This window comes from Vigna unguiculata, chromosome 7 (genome assembly GCF_037176805.1).
Source record: "Vigna unguiculata cultivar grain cowpea cultivar isolate G323 ecotype 2 chromosome 7, ASM3717680v1, whole genome shotgun sequence".
Lineage (NCBI taxonomy): Eukaryota > Viridiplantae > Streptophyta > Magnoliopsida > Fabales > Fabaceae > Vigna > Vigna unguiculata.
Window position 1 is genome coordinate 35,932,205 of NC_140798.1, and position 23,730 is coordinate 35,955,934.

The 23,730-nt window shown below is 27.8% G+C and overlaps 1 protein-coding gene across 2 annotated transcripts; it reads right to left on the reverse strand.

Annotated features, from left to right (window-relative positions):
* Positions 1–697: 697 nt before the first annotated feature.
* Positions 698–5,675, reverse strand: LOC114190867 (U-box domain-containing protein 44-like). Of its 2 annotated transcripts, none has more exons than XM_028079928.2 (4): positions 5,463–5,675; positions 3,410–4,744; positions 2,746–3,058; positions 698–2,390 (listed from the first exon to the last, which is right to left on the reverse strand). In XM_028079928.2, the coding sequence occupies exons 2-4, from the start codon at positions 4,637–4,639 to the stop codon at positions 898–900; spliced, it is 3,036 nt and encodes a 1,011-aa protein (XP_027935729.1). In that variant the 5' UTR covers positions 4,640–4,744; positions 5,463–5,675; the 3' UTR covers positions 698–897. The 2 variants fall into 2 exon arrangements, with proteins under 2 accessions (XP_027935729.1, XP_027935730.1); XM_028079929.2 differs by lacking the exon at positions 5,463–5,675 and adding an exon at positions 5,332–5,422.
* Between the last annotated feature and the right edge of the window lie 18,055 nt (positions 5,676–23,730).

Here is a 23,730-nt window from a genome sequence, read left to right on the forward strand (position 1 = left end):
TGTATACATTCATAGAATTTTTTATATACATTAATTATTTCATCTCCCTTTTAACACGTCAAATTGGCAAGTTTAATGTAGAGGTCTTAATGGGGCTGCATAAATAAACTGCTACTACTTACCATAAACAAAAAACGACAAAAGGCTCCAAAAAAATAATCTCCATTAATAGATTGAAGGTGAAAAAGGCGACAAGGGCCAGAAGTTGATTTATGTCTTACCTAAGTTCATTAAATTTCCAATGTGAAGCACAACGCGTTGGCGTTGGTAGAGACTCAGCCACCCCATTATCAGTGTGAAATGTATAATGAATCTATTAAAATCTATGAACTGATAGCTGTTTTGCTGACAAAATTGAATTTTTCCGTGTCACTGTGATCTTTCATATCCAGGGAAGTGTTGGTTCGTGTTTTATACCAATGATTGGGACTTCGTCAAGTTTCATGTTAGCTTTACCAAGTCCAAGCACCGGTAAGAGAGTTAAGTTCAGACATCTTTCACTTGACATGTTTTACTCACTGCACACTCAAATTATGAAAATGAGAAATTTTTAGTTCACCCTTTCGTGAGATTTAGTTTATCATGTGGAATAGAAGCCTCCCTTTTCCCACGGGCTACGTATGCAAGTAGGGGCATGGTCCCATAGTAATCAAATAATGATAATAACAGGATAAGCAAGGTAGGTGGCACACACGTATTCATAACTGGCATCTAGCATGATTTTAGAGACTCACAATTTCAACACATGATGCAACATTAATGAGTTACAATTTTCAAGTTTGGAGATTTAATACTACTCTTTACAAGTTGCGCAGTGCAAAAGCTTTCCTTATTCAAAAGTTTCTATCATTTATATCCATGAAAATGCGAACTTTACAGTGTTTAAGGACTAGAATATCACTCTAGAACACCGGAGATGGCAGATGATGATGACTTTGAATAGCGTTCAAGCAATGATAGTACTTTAGCCGCCTTTCTCCTGAGGTGACCATCTCCATATATATTCATTGCAGTCAAACAAATAAGACGTGATCTAGCTGTTGTTCCATAGTATTCTACCATTTCCTTTGACACAAACACCTTCTCTAACAGTCCTAAAGCTTCTGCCTTGAGAGAATCAGTTCCCCAGTTCAAAATGTCTAATAAGGATCTTATTGTATTGTTCTCATGCAAGACACGAGCTCCCCTTTGAGGAAAGTCTTCCAAAACCAATGTGGAAAGTGTTTGTATTGCTTCATAAGCAGTTGCATGAACCTCCCCATGTAATAGCTTTATCAAGCCAGGTAGAGCCTTAGCCTCCAAAAGACAAAATGTGCTGTTCACACTGCATTCACTCACATGTGCTGGACACAAAGGACCACGTGATGATCTGAAAAGACAGCAACCACTTGGCTTCGGAGTAACTATGAGCTTTGGAGTGCTCATCGAAAGATCACCAATGAAAGCTGCTGCTCTTGCCTTTGCCGTGACTGAACCAGTGTTGAGAAAATCTACAAGCAAAGGATATATTCCGCGTTTAACCAAATCTTTCTGTGACTCAATATTTGTAGGGTCTGTGAACCTGAAGAGTGCACTGAGAGCATTTTCTTTTGCTTCCATTTTGCCAGTTTTCAAAATGCTTATGATTGCGTCAAGTCCACCCAGCTCAATCAACTTCATTGTGAGTTCTCGTTCTGATTTTGGCAGGTTAGCAAGTAAACCAGCAGCAGCCATCTGTACATTATCATTCTCCTCACTCTCAAGAAATCCAATCAAGGCTTCGAGCCTTCTAGGCTTGAAGAGGTATTCAACTACTCCTTGTGGCTCATGTTGAGAGAAAAGATACAGTAGAATTATGGAAGTCTCCCTGATTTCTGAGTCGGGATCATCAAGAAGTGGAAGAATTAGAGATACACCATTGGCTGCAAGAATTGCTTTCTTCACCAAATCAGTCTCAAACTTGCAAATGCCAAGAAGTGCACGCAGTGCAGGCTTACGGATGCTAGGACCTAAGCTTGAACTCTGCTGCAAAGCTAGCACTTTGGTGATGATGGAATCTAACTCAAGCTGTTTCCCCTCTCCATCAACGAAGAAATCAATTCCATCACCATTTGAAGAAAGCTTCTCAATGATTTCAGAGCATTTAGTGATGATGAATGCCCGTGTCCGAGGAGAGAACATTAAATCTAGAATAAGAGGAACTCCTCCAGATGCAGCAATAATTCCTTTATTGGCATGAGATCCTGCTAATTTAATCAGGGCTGACAGTGACAAGTCTTTTGATTCTGCGCTTCCCGACAGCATTTCTAGCAAAGGAGGTATAACTCCTTCACTGCCAAGGAGTTTCAAGTTTGAAGCATTCAACTCCAAATTAACAATGGCTTTTGTCATTGATATTCTTGAATCTGGTCCTGAGAAGATAAAGAAGAACAAATAACTCATTATGATCAACTCAATGGTTACTATACAAGTGCTCTTTCTGTCAAATGGATTGTAAATTAATGATATATACAAACTATTTCATTGAGGTTCTAATAATCACCCATTTCATTTTTTCAACAAAAGTACTTGAAGCATACTAGTTAACAACGTAGCATAATTCTGTATTTCCTTAGCTAGCTAGATGACATGACATCTTTGTCTTCTTCCACAGCAGGTGGGAAGGGCTAATTCTACCCGCATACATATACATACACACATATATTCAATATAATGGAAAAATATTCATTATATCACATACAAGTTGAAAATAATCAATCTTCTTACCTTCAATCATGCGATCAACAAGTGGTTTATACCAACCAAAATTAGCAGCACTGGTAATTGTTTCCTCGTTTAGTTCAAAAAGCTTCACCAAAATCTTTTCGGCTACTTCGGCACCGGAGAGATTCTTTAGAATGGCAACAAGGGACCCAACTGCAGTGCGATTTTCAGAAAGCTTTTTACAGAGATATTGATTCCAACCAGATTGTTCTTGAAGCAGTTCATATAGCAGATCAATTGCTTCCTTGGAAATGCTGGAGTCACTGCCTAAGCAGGAAAGAACGTGATCCCATCCTCGAGATTCAGCCACTTTCTCCTATAAAATTTAATGAAAGTGTTAAATTTAAATTGATTTTTAGATTGCATGTACGATATGTGTGTAGCAATTAAAAGGAATTCGGACTATCTCAACGGTAAAATCAGTCAACTTTCTACTCAGGAAAGAACCGAGAAAAACTTCAAATGGTAACATAAAATAAAATCAATGAGCCAAGAGCGGCATATGAACTTTTAAGAACATCATGTTCAAAAAAATACAATCAAGAAAATATTTTCACACATTTGTCGTACCTATGTTTTTCCCGTTTGTCCCTCTAAATCATAAATTGCAAATCCTCAAGGAAGTGTGTGGTTTGACCGAAGCAAGAAAAAGAAACAGTTTGCTTACCTTGTTTCTTGTATTCCCCTCAACAGCATCCTTCAAAGTTATCAAAATCTTCCTCTTTACTTCTTTGTCATCAGAGCTCCCAAGGATAGAGATAACAATATCAGTAAGCTCTCCTATAGAAATCCAATCCTTGTTAATAGAATTCTTTCTTACAAGAGCCTGCATTTGGGTCAGGGATTCTTGCAGGTCAGAATATGATAATAAATTTTCTCTGATAGACCTTATTATCAGACAATAATTAAGTTCTCTCCATTCTTCAATAGATTGTCTTAGAGGAATGTTAGACCTCAAGGTAGTATCTTCAAGAACATCATTAGTTTCTGGGTCTTTCCTGTTGCCATCATAAAACCAAGCTTCAATAGCATGTCTCTCACATGTAGTACCAGTGCAAAGGCTGACAGGATCTTCCATAACAGCTCCAGTTATAGAACAATGGAAAGAATTGAGTGGGGGGATATATTTTTCCCTTGAATCATATTTCTCTATCACCTTAACCCTTTCAAAGTATTGCCTCTCTACTTCTTCATAATCCCTTGCAGCATCAGCTCGAGAGAGTAACTGAATGATCTGATCCAAAAGAACACATTCAGCTCTTTCTTTCTTTTCAGAAGCTTCTTCTTTTTCCTTCCTAATGCTAGCCAACTCTTTGCTTATCTCTGAGGGTTCCACTGGCACCCCAACTGCCCTTGCTATCTCCTCTAACATGTCATTTGCAAAAGCCTGATCTAGTTTCTGTTCTCTGAGTCCCTGGTTTAACTTGTCAACAATTTGAATCTGGGACTGGGAAGCCTCAAACTCCACCCTTTGCATCTCATCTTGCAATCTATTGACCTGATCAGAAATTCTTGATAGCACTTCAGTGTTTGCAATAGACAATGCAGCCAGAGACTTTCCGATATCCCTTGTGACTTGTTCAACCTCCTCAACAATTGATCGACACTTAATCAGTAAGTAAAAACGGCCACGGTTCTTATACTTTTCCACCAAATTATTTGCCTTCTTAACATCAGCTTCAAGAGACTCCAGAGCAACCCTTGCGGCTTGAGAGTCATTCAATTCTTGAAGCTGCAATTCCTTCAGCACTGGCTCAATATCAAATAGATGTTTTGAAAGGGCCTTGAAACTTTCTTTTCCAATAAGAACATCAGATGCTGCTTGAGCTGTTTTCAAGATTTGTGAAGTTACCAATGTCAGAATTGTACCTATGGGAACGAGCTCCAACCCAACCATGCTGAAAACTCTATACTGAATTCTTTACTCAAACAGTATAAACTGAACTCTTTCTATCGCCAGAAAGTTTAAACTAATGAACCTGCAAATCGTATCTCTTTTTCCCTGGAATCAAATTCCTCTAAATCAATCCTCTTATAAAGCACAAAAAAGTTTCTAAATTAAGAACAGGCAATTTAACAGAATGAACAAAAGGATATTAACTAAATGAATACTAATTCAACTATCTAGATCATTCTGTATACAGCAAACATCATGCTCAAGCTCAATATATTAAGAGTATATGATTTTAACTTGTAAAATTGAACTTTTGGGTACTTGTTGTAGGAAAATAAAAAGTGAACTATGATATTCAATTCAAACTTCTAAAAGTGAAGTTTATCCAAAAGGGTATTTTGTGTTTACAAAACTGACGCAATGAATTCTTATCCCATCAGCTGGAAAATACAAAAATATAAATGACAAGTAAAATTGCTTGGGTTGGGTATGTAATTCTTAATATTGGGCAGCAATTCTCCATGAATATTTCTCTCGCTTTGGTTAGGGAAATAAATAAGGCTTTAGGACCGAAGAACCAAGAGCTTCAATTAGGGGATTGTTTGATGGACATTCAAGTTATAAACATAAAGAAACAATTTCACGAAAATTACAGGACCATGACAATATGCACAGCGATCAGGGAGTTTATATACCCAGATACAAGATGTCAACATATTCCAGAAAAATTAAGAAGTAGAGTAGATTTTCAGAATTTCTTGTAATTAGGATAAAATCAATTTCATACAGTAGCAGCAACAATAAGAAAAAAGAGTGAAATGCATACCTTTTATACTCAACTGAAGTTCCAAGCTAGTGTTAGATAGAACTCAGAAGTGGGAAGCAAAGTTGATTGTTACTGGTTTCTTTTCATTGGCATTATGCACGAAAGATACATGGTGAGGAAAAGACCAAGAAAGTTGCATTTTTCCATATCTTAACGTGTTGCTAATATGAGTTGGAAAATTGATGAGTGCAGTGAGTGACAGTGACGCATTATTTTCCTGGAAAGTTAGCACGGTTATTACGCTTACGTAGAATGCGGTCCAGAGCGTAGAAAAAGCAGACACTGTCTTTGATTTGGTCGTGCGAGATTATAAAAGTTGAGTAGAGTTGACCTCAAAGTCTCTGCACTGCAAAACACCAACGGTGAAAACCAAAACAAAAACACTGTTCATATTTTCCTCCTCAAATATATTAAGTTTATGAATAAATAAGAACTTATAATTAATTCACATTTTTTTTAAAAGTCCGCTAATTTAATTAATAACCTTGTATGAAGAGAATTAATAATAGTAAAATTTTAATTTTTGAAATTAAACTCTTCTGTTTTCTAATTACAAGTCTGAAAATAAGTAATTTAATTGATAAAAATAAATTCATCCTAAACTTTTATTTTTCTTTCAAACTACCTTTCCATTAATAATTTCTCTCTTCTGAATGTTTGGCAACACACTATCTGTCAGAATATTTTAACTTTAAATAATTATTACAATGGACGTTGAGAATTATGAAAAGAAACCAACATCACTTCTAATTTGAGACTGAAAAAGAAAAGGGTGATATCCATTTGCTATGGATTAAATTAATTGATATAGAATTATTTAGTTTTAAAAAATATAGCTTAGACGAAAGTAACATTGATACATTTATTTTAATAATTTTTTTAATATAGTTGAATGAAATTTTATATAGGTCTCAATCAGTAATTTAGTATAACCTTCTTTTTTTAAAAGGTTGACATGGAATTTTAACCAATAAAACATTCGAAAACACAAGCAAATATATTATTCATTTTTCTTGACAAGGTGTAATTTCTTTAGAACTTCTAATAACTGAACCAAGGCAATTTCAACCAGAATGTAAATTTTGTAAGTAAAATTTGTATTGTGGAATATAAATTCAAAATATATTTTTTATTTCTAAAAAGATATCCTACATTATACATTAGTAAGAAATGACCTTGAACCACCGACAACATTTTAGTCAGGCCCAAAAAAGGCTTTCTCAGCCCAGTTTATTTTTTAATTTTTTTCATGGGCCAGTTTCAATATTTGTTGAAAGGAGCCTAATCATCCTTTCAAATAGGGCTCTTTCTTCTTTCAATCCCATGGCTTTTTCATGCACTCTACCGGATGTTGGAAAAGTGTAAATTATCTATTTATTATTTTTGATTTTGTAATTCGGTATATTTTGAATTGTATAATTTATAATATATTTTTTAATATATAAATTCCATAATATTAAATTTTAATTTACATTATATTAATCCATAATATATTTTTAGACTCAAAATGTATTTCTGAATGTAAAAATACATTCCAAAATTATAAATCCTATTGGGTTTGATCGACTCCAAATTCCTCCTTTCTTCTTTACTTCCTATTATACTCAACTCAAATTTATTTGAGCTTTATAGGTCCAGTTATAAAATTATTATTTACACCTAAGTTTACAATAAAAATAAATTCTTAATTTATAAAATGTATAATCAAAATATTATTCTGTTTTATAGATACATATTATTGTTTAATATTTTCCCCTGTTTTTCACTCGTAGGATTCTTCTCCAAAATAATATTTTAAGCCTTTTCAATTTGAAAACTCACATTCCAATCTAAGTATCCTTTTGTATACATCTTATGTTTCTTATACAAGCTTGATGATATTCGTTCCCTATATTTGTAGATATTTGTAGCAGTTAGTTAATATTTTTCTTCTATTTATTCTTGATTCAACGTGGTCTGATATTTTATTTTTCAAAAAATTCAAGGTGATTCCTTTTGTAGGATTAACTTAACATTGTTTAAAAAACAATGAGCTCTCACGTATGCTAATATAATCATTCACTATTTACACGTTTATTATCAATTTTAAGGGCAAAATAAGACGATGGTGTTAACTCATGTAACATAAGAATTACATTATTTTTTTTTTTAAATATAAGTACCACATTGAGATAATATTGAGTTAATAATAAATAGAAAAAATATTAAATTATTATTACAAATAAAAGACCAAAGAATCTAATTAAATCTTCTTATATAATTGTTCACTTAGCAACATTATAGCATGCCATCATAACATCCCTTGTATTTTTTGTTCGAACCTTGCTCCATTCTCTCTTTAAAAGCTTTATCACCTTATCTATCTTTTGTCACTCACCAACACTTATATAGAAACTTAAAATTAAAAAAAGAAAAAATAGCTTCATCAAATTATAGATAACTAAGAGTGTCTCATACTATCAAGTTAAAAATTAGTAAAATCAACCGCGAACTAAACTAGTAGATTAAATAAATAAACTCATATATTTTGTTTTCCTAATTCGTTTTATACATTTATTAAAATATAATAAAAATGTACTGACTCAATTTTTATTTATTTCAATGTAATTAAAGTGTTTATCTATTTTATCATATATATTATTATAAAGATCGTTGTTAAAAAGTAAGAATTTAACCTATATAATTGAATAATCTAATATATTAAATATTCAAACTATTCAAACTATTATATATCTCCTGTTTTTATTTATAATGATAGAGATATCATATATTTGATTCTCTTCTATTATTATCAAATATTATATTTTATTTGGTTTTTACTTTTTCTTCTATATGATGTGACATTGTACTTTATATATTGAACAAAGGTTCTAATAAATCAATAAGCAAACAAGCTCTTTTTGAGTTGTTTTTCACCCAAACTTTTCTTGTGCGCCTTTTTGTACGCATCCTTTCTTCTTTCTCTCATGGCTTACACATATCTAACATGGTATCAGAGCCAAGTTAGAGCCTATCCTAGTGAACTTTTTTGGACATTTTATTCCACCCGATATCGGGCCGCTAACGGGCTACCTACTAATTTCTTGTTCCATGCACGAGATGAATATACATCGACGTGAGGGGTGTGTGTTGGAAGTCTCACTTCGACTAGAGATAAGACTAATTCACAATATATAAGTGAGGTACAAACCTCACCTTACAAGTTGGTTTTGTGGGGTTGAGTTAGGCTTAAAGCCCACTTCTAACACAGACAATATTTTAATCTTTAAAAATATTAAATTTTAATAAAAGTTGTAATATTTGATAAGTGCAACTTATTAATAACAACATTTTGTGATCATTTAGCATACTTTCAAAATTAAAATTGTTATAAAATAAATATATCTTTTCATTTTTTAATATTATAATTATAAAATTTTAAAAATAATTATCATTTGTTGCAAATATTTTTTTTATAAATAATATAGTTAATAATATAAATTATATTAATTAGTGAAAACAATGTGTATTCCTTTTTTTATAATAATAAAAAAATTATTATTATTGTTATTATTATAATTATAAAATTGAGTGTAAATAATTTTTATACTTTTATTATAAACAGTTTTTATTTATTTTAAAAATAATATTTTAATTAAAAAAATTGTTAAATTTAAAAAATGTCAAATAAAAAAAATTATACTTAAATAAATGGTCACTTAAAGGATAATAATAATAATAAAATAATTATTTTAATTAAATAATATATTTAAAAAATAAAATTAGAAAACAATTTGGGACAAAAAAAAAATCTCTATATATAATATAATATAGAAATATAGATACAGATCCGTCCATAATAAATTATGTATCACATAAAATAATCTCAAAAGCAATGTACTCCATTCACTTTCTTTGTCATGATTCGTGTCGATTGTTTGGGCACAAAAAACCGTTGCTAGTTGTTTATTGTTTTTGTGATTTTCTTCGTCTTTTGCCAATGGCATCTTATCACCAGTTTTCTTTTAATTAACTTCACATTTATTGTAAAAAAACATAACTATTATATAAAAAAAATGTTGAATTTATTTAGTTTGATGCAAAACCTAAAAAGAAAAAAAAAATTGTCTCTTTAATGTTTATTCTGCAGTGAATTATTGGTGTTATCTTTCAACTTCAAGCATGAGCATTGTTTAACCTAAATGGGTGCGTCAGACATGACATAATATCTATTGCTCTGATTCTAGTGGATATTATCCTCGTAAAATAAAATCTTCTTGTTATTCAATGTATCATCAAATAATTCCAACCATAAAACAGCAACAAGGTCCTCACTTTTCAATCACTTTCTTTTAATCAAGCGTACCTAGAACAAATCACTTTCTTTAATCAAGATATTTTACTCTTCTTAACGTCATTGTTGCTTCCAAAATCTTCACTTTCCATGACAAATATTTCATCTTGTTAAAGAAGTTACTTAGGTGCTATGATTCAATCCTCCTATCATTTCAGCCTAGGTTTCCATTTATAGAGTGCTTTATTTTTAAACAATTGTTTCTCTACATTAAAATTTAACACAGAATAATATATTAAAATAGAACAATGATATTTTAACTCATTTTTTATGATTTATTTTTAACCCATCATTTAATCACTATTAGATCATCATATTCACATCACATCACTTGAAAGAATCAAAATAAATGATGTACTAATAATTGAAAGAATAAATTAAAAGTGAATCTGTAAAAAATGTGAGTTAAACTATTTTATCCATTAAAATACTACACAGTCAATTTGCATTATCTTATTATGAAAACTTAGTACGTTTCAAGTACTTTTAAAAAGCTTATGAATAAAAATATCTAGTATATTGTTAATGAAGATCGTGCATATATTTTAATATCTAATAAAATACAACTTACACTCAACCTGAACTGCTACCACTTAAATTATATCACGAGCTAATAATATTCAATTTAATATGTAGTTTTGATTTTTGCAGGATAAACAAGTCTAGTATGTTGATTCATTAAATTGATTTCATAACAACTGACATTTTATGGATATTTAAAAAAAAATCAAGTTATTACATATTATTAAACCAGAATTTTTGTCACAGATTATATATATTTAAAACATTAAGAAGTTAAATCGATTTGTCTCATTGAGTATTTTTCAAATTTATTCTTGTTTTTACGAAAAAATCCTGTAATGAGAAAATATAAGTATAAATATGAGAAATATCTTATTTTTTATATTGGATATAAAATTGGGGATATGTTATTCTATTGATTATCGATCCACTTGTTTTATATTTATATAGAGAAATATCTTATCTTCTATATTTGTTATATTTTTTTTTCTTTCTTATAATTATTTGACTTTTTTATATTTACAAAATTCTCTCGCATCTCTAAATTATTTTTTAGTGCACATAATATTCAAATGATGTATTAATAATTTCATTGGAGAAAAATAAAATTTGTGTGTCACATTCAATTATTTATACTCCAGTTTTTTTATCTTTTATCTTTAGTATCTTCATTTAATATAAAAATTTGGGTTAAATATGCTTTTTATCCCTTGATTTTCAATAAATTTTGAAATCAGTTCATTTTTAAACTTTGGACTAATTTAGTACTTCATCTTTCGAAATACGTGAATTTAGTCATTTTAATCAAATTTTATTAAGTTTATTTAACATTTCAAACGAGTTTGAGAATAGTATTGACTTAACATTAAAGCAAAAATGTGTTAAAGAATATAAACAACTCAAATACAATCATGAAATGTGTATGAAACATCTAATAAACCTAACAAAATTTGATTAAAAGGACTAAATACATGTATTTCGAAAGATGAAGGACTAAATTGGTCCAAAGTTTCAAAATGGACTAATTTCAAAACTCACTGAAAGTTAAGGGACCAAAAGCATATTTAACCCTAAAAATTTATCTTCCTTATTCTTTGATGCTTAATTTTATTTTATTTAAAAAACTTTTATTTTGCTAAAAAGAATTTCATTATCTCTAGAAAGTTCAACTATTTTAATATCTGAAAAGTTTTCTCATATCTTTAATGTACTCTATAATTTATCATATCCTTAATTATACATCTTTTTACTGTATAATTTTATTTAAAGGTGTATCAAATTGTTTATAGGCACATGTTTAATTATTTTTACTTTTTTTAACACTTTTATTTGTTATTTGTTTTTATCATATATAATACATAGAGAATACCACTTTGATAATTTTCTATATAATTTTTTTTATTTATTTTTAAAAATGTAATTTTATCATCATATTTTTATAAAAATGTTTTATTTATTATAATATAATAATTTAATATCATTGTCTTAAATCATGTTTACACTGTCTAATATACATAATACATTAAAGTTGAAAAGATATAATATTTATGTCTAAATTTGAATTATTGTTAGTTTAATATATCTTTGTTTTTATTGTCATGATATTTTATTTATGTTTAATTATAAAATACTTTATATAATGTTTTTACTTTTATCAAATTATTATTTGGTACTATGATTTTAAATTTATATAATTATAATTTTTTTAAAATATTTCACATTAGAAAGTAAAAAAAGTGGAAATGTGAGAACCCACTATCTCTCCCCTCTCTATACACTCTCTTCTTTCTCCTACTCATAACACAGAACCACATTCCACCATCACTGTCTTCCTCCCTCAGAACCAACTACACAACCTTCTCTCTAATAGGAGCTCAAATTTTCCCTTTCTAATCATTCCTCCCTTCTGTTACAGTTACTAGACCTGGAACTAGAAGAAGAACTCCTCCTCCAGCTGAGTCATCTTCTCCTCCCGGTAATCCAAATTCGGTTTTCCTCAATTCTTTCCAATTTTGGCATTTCTGGAGTTCAATGCTTACAAAAAACGAATTAAGGTCTTGTATTCACTCTGAGTTTATGAATTTCAGCCCCTTAGGTTGTGGAATTGAGGTGCCCTTGTGATAGAGTCTTGCTTGTGGTGATTTTAAAAAGGTAAGGGGAGCTAACTGTAAATTTTTCTCACTTAAACCCATGAATCATGTTTGATGAGTCTTATTCAAGCTCTGAGTGCTAATTGATGGTTAAAAATTGCATGTGTGGTTGCCATGAATACAATGCTCTAGCATGTGGGAACAATGAGTGATCTGGTATTTTCGCCAAGGCGGGTGGCTCTCGCCCAAGCGAAAACACCAGAAAACCCACCCCTAATCCTGCGTGAAGTCTCGCCTAGGCGAGCTGAGGTCGCTTAAGACAATCTCGTCTAAGCGAGCCAGCTTAGCCTTAGCGAGAGTTCGCGAAGTTTTTAATTTTTGCCACTGTTAGAGCCTCGCTCAGGCGAGACTAACTCGCCTAAGCGAGATAACCTCTCGCCTGGGCTAGATTGTCTAGCTTGAGCGAGAGTCACTGCAGTGGGATGCTCTAGTTTCTGTTATAAAGTGTGATATTGTATGTTTTAAGGTAGTTTTGTGCAATTAGTATCTCATATGCCTGTGACGTCATTATTAATATGTTGTGTGATGAAATTGGATGAGTATGTATCATGAGGAGTGGTGTTGGAATGGAATTTCAAGGGAATTTCATGTGAAATTGTTAGTGTGTGTGTGTGTGTAAGGAGGTGTGGAATCCATATTGGTTGGTATCTTGAAACTCCAATAATCATTCACGCTCAAATAGAGCAGAATGGATTATGTCGTGAGGAGTAGCAGGAGGTCTTAGTCTTTGAACTTGATCAAGTCCTAGACGTGAAGGGGACTTACCCTGGGAACGGTCGGGTGAAGACTCCTTGTGTCCAGACTCTGCAGAGTCTAAGAACCATTGCAGGTGCAAGCCACCAAGAGCTCCAATGTCACTTACACAATCCGGATATCGAGTCTATAATTATGAAATTGAGTTGTGTGTTATGATTGATGTTTACATTCTGAATTGTATCATTCTTTTTTTTTTCTCAATTCAGTTAGTTTACCCTTTTGTTTATATTTTGCATGTCTTTGTGTTTCTTCCTTTGCAATGATCACCTACGGTTGGTGTGAGCAGAGTCGAGCCTTGATGATACCCCTCTGTTGAACAGGAGCTGACTTTTTGTTGGGTGTTGTGTTAGTTTTTGGGCCAGATTCTACTAAGTCTTGAGATTTGTATTTGAGATCTCCTCCTTGTATTACTACTCTTATCAGGAGGGTTTTTGTGGTGTTTTTGGATGACTGTACCAACATTATATACTTATATGTGTATATGACTGTTATCTCTACTATCTGCTATGTTTGATCATGATATAATGTTTTATTTGATAGTGAGAAAAACTATTAAATGGAATGTTAGAGAAAATACATCATTTTAATATTGAATAGTTTATAAAATTATGTTTTTTTATTGTAATTTCATTTATAAATAATAATTAATTGATATTAAAATAATAATAAAAATATATGAATATGAATACAATACTCTTTATTAGATGAAGATAATGTAAGATAATAATTTTCTACTCGATGGAAATGAACTTTTACTTAGAAAATAAGCACAGATAAAACTTGTTTTCGTGCCCTCTCATTATCCTTCCTAATCTCACCATTAGTTCATTACTCATCTTATATATTATTCACTTTATGTTTTTTATATTTTCAGACTTTATATTTTAAAAGGCACAAATTATTAAAATAACACTATGTGAGACATTTGGCTGTATCCATCGTAATGTATAATTCATAAAATAATAAACAAGCATAAAAAAAAAAATTAAACAACTCATTTTTTGTCCTCATATATTAGTTAAAAATCTAACGTTCAAAAGGGATTGATAAGATGTTTATGATCAAATACTAATCGTGTTTTGGGGTCATTTCCTATATCTTCTACTTCACTGTATGAAATTAATTTAAAGAACGTAGCAAAGAAAGAACACTTTATTTTGTAGAAAAGATAGACAGTGACGTGTTGAATTGAATAAATGAATGAATAGACAAGTCCTATGTGATGAATGTTCTCGCTGGTGATATCTGGGAGCCATTTATACCATAAAGCCAACAGACCATGGTTATCGAAGAAACATAGTAGGGAAACAAACTAAGATATTAGTGGAGAGGAGCGGTTCTAAAATTTAGGAGACTTAAAATAAATTTTAAAAATAATGTTTTTCTATTTAAAATCTAATTTTTAAGTATTTTTTATATTCAATTATTTATTAAATTATTACGATTATTTATTTATTATTTTTTTAGTATTATTTTCATCTATATTTAAATTTTTATTATCTTATTCGTTGAAATATCATTTATCTATATTTTTTTTTTTTATCTATTTTTATAAATTGAGTCATAGTTTTTTGTTGTGATGTAATTAAAGTCTTTTCTCTTATACTGAATTATTGAATAGTTTAATTTAAATTTTTTAGTTGATATATCCATATTTGTAAATGTAACAAAAAATTATAATATATCAAGATAATTATATAAAAATAATGAGTTAAAACAATAAATCATGGTTCTAATTGTCAATAAAACAAATACAATGGACTTGTAATATCTTAAAGTTTTAAGTATTTTTTTTTAAGTCTCAACTTTTTCATAATTTAGTTTAAGAGTAATTATTAATATATATATATATATATATATATATATATATATATATATATATATATAAACCATGTATTTCTCCTTTTGTATAAAAATCATCCATGACTAAATGAGAATCCATTAAATATTACAAAATTGAAAGTAAAAATAAGCATAAAATAATTAATCTAAACATTAAGAATCATAAAAAAAAAGGCAAGACTTTTTTTTTCTTAAACTTTAATAGTTTTTTTTTACATAAAACACAATTTTGAATGTAGAAGACCTAGATTATATTTTCCTATCACCTTTGTGGTCTTTTAATACTTATGCTCCAAATAATTTATTATCTACTTAAAGACTAATGTTTTGTTCACTTGGATTGATGAGTTTTAAGGAGAGAAAATGGATAGGTTTGAGTGAATTTAAGAGTGAAATATGTGTTTTTTAAGGAATTTAGAGGCGATTGGGAGTGAATTTGGAAGTAGAATTTGTGAGAGTTCTTGAATGATATAATAGATAAAAAAATGTTTTAATATACATAAAAGAGAGATTACCATTTTGCCATTTATGTAATATGTAGTATAAAATTATTATTTATATAAGTTATAATTTTTTTTTAATTTTTTTAATATTATACTTTAAAGAAATAAATTACAAAAATTAATAAAATAATTTAATTTTTTCATACTATTGCAAAAAATGTTGCGAAGCAATTGTGAATGACATTTTATTTTAAATAATAAGAATAATATGGAGTTGAGATTGGTTCCAAAGAAGAGGAGATTGGTTCCAAAGAAGAAGGATCCAAATATATGAAGTTGGGATTGGTTCCAAGCTTACACGAATCGATCCATTATACATTGAAATTTCCCATATCTATTCCAAACAAAATGGAATCAGATCCAAACACCTATAGATAGATCTTTATGCATGATTGACACAGTGGGTAAAACTGTCTTTGCCACAACAATCCTTCAAATCTGCTATATAATCGCGAGATTACAATATGCATCTATCCCGCAAATCACTGCAATCACTCGTATTTATTTTATTCGAAACGAACATCACAATAACTTGCTAATTCATCCTCTCATTTTATTTCAAACAGCAAGTCTTTTGAAGCGAACAAGTCCTAAATCCTTAACTAATTAATAGTTTTGTAAACAAAATTCCAACTCCTTATCAAAATACATGCAGAAAAAATAAAACCAGTAAAAAGAAACAGATTTCTAATTCTAATACAAATTCAACAAACAAAATAAAAACAACGTAACACAAATAGACAAAAAAAAACATATTACCTAGAAATGAGGATAAAAATATTTGTATATACAAACAACATGAAATACAAGAAATATAATATGTCAATACTCTAAAAAAATGATTATAGAATAAAAAAAAGTAAGAAAAAATAATTAATCATTATTTTTTTATTATTAAAAAAAGATTTTAACTCATAACATTTTTAATATCAATAAAAATTAACGGACATTAATGATAATTGAATTAAATGTTATTCTTAAATATAAACTTATGATTAATCAATAAAAGTATATTAATACTAAAATAAATTTATTTTTTTTTAAAACATAATTTTATAATTAATTTAAATAAATAATAATAATACGAAAAAAATATGGAGACCTTATTTTATTAAGTTCTAAAACGAGGGTTTTGTTTTCTTTATCTTTGACCCGCCCGGTGGATAAATTTAGAAAAAAAAAATGTATAATTGTGTTTAGCACTGCATAAAAATAATGAGAAACTATAAATAAAATGGGGTGTTATGTTTCTTAATAAATTATATGTTGCTACAATCACACAGCCTTAGTTCATCCACTTACATATTGATGACTACCGATAAACAAATATTTTGTAGTTATTGCATGTCTTGTCGACAATTGTTCCTAGCTATCTCTATCAATAATTTCTTTCACTCATAATAATTATAAAATAAATAAATAAATCAAACTAATTTATTTTAATTATATTACAATAAATATATAAAATAAATTAAAAAAAAACATCTTAAAATGAGTAAACTTACTAATCTACCGACACAGATTAAATTAAGGAATGTTTTACTCATAAAAAATTAAATAAGATAAAATTAACTCATTTTTAATCTAACTCGCTAATAACTAAAATAACACCTTATTTACATGGTTTAGTCTTGCATTATTCTTTGACTTTGCCTCTTTCATTTATGAAGAACTATCCATGCGCTTCTGTTATGAACTTGCAGTTTCATACTTGTGGAAAAGATTAAAACCTTTGTTTAATTTGTTGTTACATCAAACAGTATAAAATTTAATGCACTCGTACATGCACTAATTGACTTTTGATACCGCCATAATTAATTTTGGGAGTTAATTAATATGCAGGGAATCTGATTATCGTATTGTATCTATGTTAAAAAGTCTTAAAAGGTCACTAAATTGTTTGAAACACACTAATATATGTTTAGTAACAATTTTACAAAAGCAATTTGGTTTTACCAACTTTTGAAGAACATCAATGATCAGAGAAAACTTGGTTGTAATGAAACCAAAGTATTTTAAAAAATCTCTCAAAAATTCTAAAAAGTTATTTTTTATCTGCACATGTTAAAAAATATTTTCAAAAACTAATTTATCAGTATTAACTGTTTATGATGATATTTAATAGTTAACATTTGTTTTTCTGTATTCCGTAAGGCTATGTTCGTTTTGATGGATGGTATTGTATACAATAATTTGAGAAGATGAATTTAAAATAAATTTGAATTCGCATGGCATGATTTAAAAGAGAAAGCGAGAATGGATTTACAAATAACTATTAAAAATCTATTTCACCCATTTCGCAAAGATTTGAATAGGTGAACGGCCACTTCTCATTTATACCTTTGTACATTTTATATAAATATACATCTAATAATATAATTATTAATCATAATATATTATTATTTAATTTATTTATAATAAATATTTTATTGCGTATTATTAATTATTAATAATTTTAATTATTTATTTACTATTATTTTAATATATATATATATATATATATATAATTAATTTATTATATAATATATATATATATACTTTATATAATAAATTAATAATAATAAACAATTTTATTTAATAATGATTGTTATGGTTTTTAGTTATTAAAAATTTATGTTCTAATTAATAATATATTTTTTGAAATATATATATATATATATATATATATATAAATTAATAATAGATTGTAATAAATAATATATATAAATATATAATAATCATTTATAATGATGTATATAATATTTAACAAAACTAAAATTTGTATAAATGTCTGTAATAATTAATTATAGTAATATAAATTTTATTAAGATTTTATATTTTTATTTTATTCAATAATAATATTTTTTATTTTTATTATTGATGTTTCAATGTATTTAATAATTTATAATAATAAATGATAATATATTTATATTTAATAATTAGTATTATATATAAAATAATAATTAATATTAATAATATCTTTTTATAATAATTAATAATAATATATATATGAATATGTATAATAATTAATATAAATTAAAATATTGTTAAAAAATAATAATATATATAATTATTATTATTTAAATTTACGTATAATAATTAATAATATATATATATAATATTGTTAAATTTTAATATTTTTAACTCTTCTAATAATTATTTAATTTTATTTTTATTATTAGGGGCAATTTAGTAATTTTAAAATTCTATCTATTAAAAAAAAATAATCTATCACATTACTCAAATCATTCACTAACTCTTATAAAATTTATCTTCAAATCTACTTACTTTCACCTCTAAATCCATTCAAAAAAATACATATATTCATCCACTTAAATTCATACAAATCCATTTTCACACTCTCCTTTACACCCTGTCTACACATGTGAACACACGGCCTAAAAGAAGTTATGGGTCAATACTGATTAGTTGTTTGGATTTTGATCATTATTCCTAATCTTCATTACTGATTAGACGTCTTTTAATTTTCAATGATTTAAAACTGTAGAAAAATTATTAAAAAATTAAAATTTGACTCGTCCCACAATTTGCGGAGTTACATTATTTCGCGATTTTCATTATTTTTTTTTTCAAAATAATGTTCTTCTCAATTGATAAGGGCTTGTCATTTTCTCAAAAAGATGATTTCACATTATGTTCGAAGAAATCCTTCTACCTATTTCTCCAAAAATAAATGTGATTTGTATGTGGATGAATAAAGAAAATTTGACAATGGTGCAATAACGAGAGTCGTGAGAAAACATGCATCGATAATAGTTTTACACTATTCTCTAACAAATTATTATGTACGATAAATTTATGTTTTAAAAAATCATACAATTAAAAAAATGTGATTGAATGATAATATAAAAAAGTTTTATACAATAGTATATGGCTGTGAAATACACATGATCAAATCAAAATATTTAAATAGTAATAATATTCATTATATAAGCTGGCTTGTTAAGTATAAATTGATCTATGCTTCAAAATCTTAATATAAGATTGAATTAATTTATATTTAACTATGAGTTGTTGCAAAAGATAGACTTGAAGACCTGATATAAAATCAATGGTGTGAGTATTATTCAACGAACATTGCTCACAACTTCCAACTCCCAATTAATTTGTCTTCAATCCTTTCATTAATTTATTGTATTTCTAAGCATGCGCGTGCTAATTATACCTTTTTTTCTCTGACTTTTCTTTTCTTTATTATTGATTTCATATCCTGAATTTGGATAATTATTCATGCTCTTCTTCGCAACAACAACCTAAGGTCATATTCTCTGCTTCTGTAAGCAGAAAACGTGAACAATTTCTCATGTGTATAATGTTTATATAAGTGCCAGTAGTTAAAATATTTTAAAGTAAGTTGAATGATAATGAAACTAGTGTTTGAAGCATTTGATTAGTTTTTATTGAAGATATGTTGTATGAGATTCGTTGGTGAAGAACACACGAAATTGTTTTGTTACTATGAATACGAAAATAAAGGAGCCGTCTTAGTACTTTGTACTAACGTAACTGTCTATTCAGGGCAGACAGGTCTATTTGTCGTCATTCTATCGCGGACTTCCGGAATCAACTATGGAGTTTGAAATATTATGCTAGAATAAAGTTTATTATTTTTATTTGAATTAGGTAGTAGTTGTATTGTATGAAAATAGTTACTTGTCTTTTTAATTTTTGTAGAAAACTAGAAAAGTAACTTATATTTATGTATATTGTATTTTGAAAATAGCTCAAAACATATTTTTTTAAAGTTAAATATAATTTTGGTATCTTAATTTTTTTTTTTGAAAATTAAAATTAATTTTTTTTAAAATTTTAAATAATTTATAGATTTATTTAACGTTTCAAACACGTTTGAAGATAATATTTGATTTCTTCCTATTTTAAAATCTTGTCAAAATAATATGAAATGAATATTTAATTAAATTTTGTATTATTTTATAAATTTAGATATAAATTATTCTATCAATCAATATATATTTATTTAAAGTATTATTCGTTATGAAATTTGTGATCCATCATATTTTTGTCTTTAAGAGATTTTAAAAAGTAAGAGAAGAAAAATAAATATTTAAAGTACTTAATATAAAACTATTGAACGTGGTAAAAACATAAATTACATTACTAAATATTCATATTTTCATGCTTATTAATCAAATTTTTAACTATTTAAATTTTTCTAAATGAAGGGACCTAATTGTTGTTAAAAGATAATTTAATTAAATTTTAAGTTTCTTATATATTTAAATATTTTTAATTAAATTTTTACAGTGATGAAAAACTCAATTAAAATAATTACATTTATGAAATATTTAGAAATTTAATTAAACTTAAAAAAAATAATCTTAAACTTCAGGTATACAATAATTATTTAAAGAACTAATTTTTTCCATATTGTGAAATTTCTATTTATATAAATTCAACTTTTCAAAAATATTTTTTATTTATAAATTAAAGTTTCAAAGGTTTGAATTGTTTATGATGTTTATAAACTGATTTTTCAAAAGATTATCAGAAATTCTGTTAAAAGAACATTTGCATAAAATTAAACATTTTATAATTAGCTATATTACAGCTTCACATTTTCTTAAGGTAAAATTTTAGGTTTTCTTTCGTCACATGGAAATAAAGTTAATTATCTTAGCAACCTTTTTAACAAATTTATTTAAAAACACAAATTTTTATTATATGGATTATTTATATAATTAAATATTAAATAATTCAATTTTCATAATGTTTTTCGTATACTCCCAATCTATCTCAAAGGCTAGATAAATAATGAAATCAATGTAATTAACTCTTTCTTCCAAAGTGTGAAAGTGCTGATTATAATAAACTTATTATATAATTGACATCATTTTATTGAATTTTTTAAAATTTATCACCAAATTTGTTGGTAATGATTTTTTTTTAAATTTATTAATAATTGAATTTTATGAAAATTTGTCACTCATTGATAATTGGATTTTTGAAAATTTGTCGGTATTTTTTTTAATTTTTCAATAATTTTGTTCCTATCGAATACTGAAGTACCCGCGAACACAAGTTATGTAGGGACCAATAACCTATTAAATGCACACGTCCATCTGCTTCGCTTCAGCTTCTAAGTACAAGAGCCTAAGTATCTCCAAGAGCCTGAATATCTTCTTCCAGGGGCCTGAATATCTCCTTCCAGGGGCCTGAGTATCTCCTTCCAAGGGCCTGAGTATCTCCTTCCGATGGAGAGTTCCGCTGGCTGGAGGCCTTCTATGTTGTCCACTGTCGAAGTGTCCTCTCCAAGTGTGTGAGATGATTTAGGCGGGGAGTCTTCTATGTTGCCCACTGCCGAAGTGTCCTCTCCGACTGTGTGGGATGATTTAGGCGGGGAGCCTTCTATGTTGTCCACTGCCGAAGTGTCTTCTCCAGGTGTGTGCGATGATCTGGACAAGGAGCCTTCTGTGTTGCCCACTGCCGCCGAAGTGTCCTCTCCAAATGTGTGGGGTGCTGCAAAGCCACTCCAACGCTCAAGTCAGTGTCAGAACAATAAATGACTGTAATAGTAAAAATAGCATTGTCCCTCTTACCTCGTGAATAGTGCCTTTTATAGTACTTTAATGGGCCTAACCCTATGGGCCTAGGGTTTGCCATGTTTAGCTGGTTTTTAGGTTTTGTTAATTATGATTAATTAGTTTGATTCTCTTTTAGTTGATCATTATATTGTAATATCCAGGTGATGAAGGTTCCTTCGCTGGAGTATATCCAGACTAGCTTAGTTGGAATATATTCGGCCTAAATTAATGGAGTATACTTGGCTTGGTTTGGTGGAGTATACTCGGCCTGGTTTCAATGCCTCTGGTCTAAAACCCCTTGCCCTTCTTATAAAGTTGGGGTATCCTCGCCTTTTTAGGTAACAGCCTATTCGGTGGTTTAGGATATCCTCTTTTCCCATCACGTACAAATTTCATTGTTAAATCAATGAGTAACATATGTGTTATTTTTTTAAAATTATTTTGTAAATTAATTGAAAATGAGTGAAAAGAATAAGAAAATAATAATAAAAAAAAGAATAAAGATGAAGAGGAGTTAGTAGTGGCATGTGAAAGCAATAATAATAGTGACAACACCAGCAAAGAAAAAAGAACCAAAGACACTATAAACTATAACAACAATAAATGTAACAACAACGACACACAAAAAAGAAGAGGATAAAAAAATATGAAGAAAGAGAAAAAAAAAGTAAATAATGATATTTACCAACAAATAATTAAAAAAAAAATTAATTGTCCGTAACTATTTATAAAATTTTTTGTCCATCGATAAATAAATAGAAAATTATATTTATAAAATACCATATAAAAACTATTAAACAAAATATGAAATATAATAAAATAGTAAAAACAATATCTCAATCCTATAAAATAAATGAACTTTTAATCAATATAGATGATGAAATAAAATACTAATACATTTATTTTATTCATAAAATATTAAAATATATCTCAATCATATAAAAAACAAATTATGTTTATATTTTTGTTTAGAATTCCAAAAATACATTTGTTATCTTTTCTATTATATTCATAATTTTTACTCACAGTTCCTGCAACCGTGTTATAGAAGGCAGTTGGAGTTAGAAATTGAAGATATTTTAAAGACAAAACCTGTAAAAAAAATTTCTATTGATTCTCTAGTCTTTTTCAGAATTTTCTTTTTATAATAATAGAAATTAGATTAGAAAAAAAATCAATTTATTTTATAGGATAAGACATTTAATTTAATAAATATTAACCCATCAAATAAAAAATAATAAAAAATAAAAAGTTAATAAAATATATAAAAAATGAAATTAAAATATGTTTTTTCTTCATGAGTTCATTTGAGTTCATTTTTTTTTTCAATAATAAAACTTAAACACATTATTATTTCTTCTCATTTTTTCATATATTTTGTTTTTTAAAGAAAATAAAATATAGAATTTTTTTTGTTTGTTCTTTTAATAAAGAAAAAAAGTAACTTTCTTTTAATCTTTCTTAGAGTGAAATATTAGTTTTGTATATTATACAACTTTTTGTACTAAGCTTTTATCTTTTAAACTGTGACACTCTAATTATGTATTATTGTTTTTTAAAAAGTTTTGTATCAATTTTCATTTTAAAAATACAAAATAATATCTTATGTTATATATTTTG

Excerpts from the sequence above, each read along its gene's own strand:
- LOC114190867 (XM_028079928.2), bottom strand. The coding sequence starts at position 4,639 with ATGGTTGGGTTGGAGCTCGTTCCCATAGGTACAATTCTGACATTGGTA. Across the intron at positions 3,059-3,409 it reads AGGGGAATACAAGAAACAAG|GAGAAAGTGGCTGAATCTCG; the intron begins GTAAGCAAACTG and ends TAAATTTTATAG. Across the intron at positions 2,391-2,745 it reads TGTTGATCGCATGATTGAAG|GACCAGATTCAAGAATATCA; the intron begins GTAAGAAGATTG and ends TTATCTTCTCAG.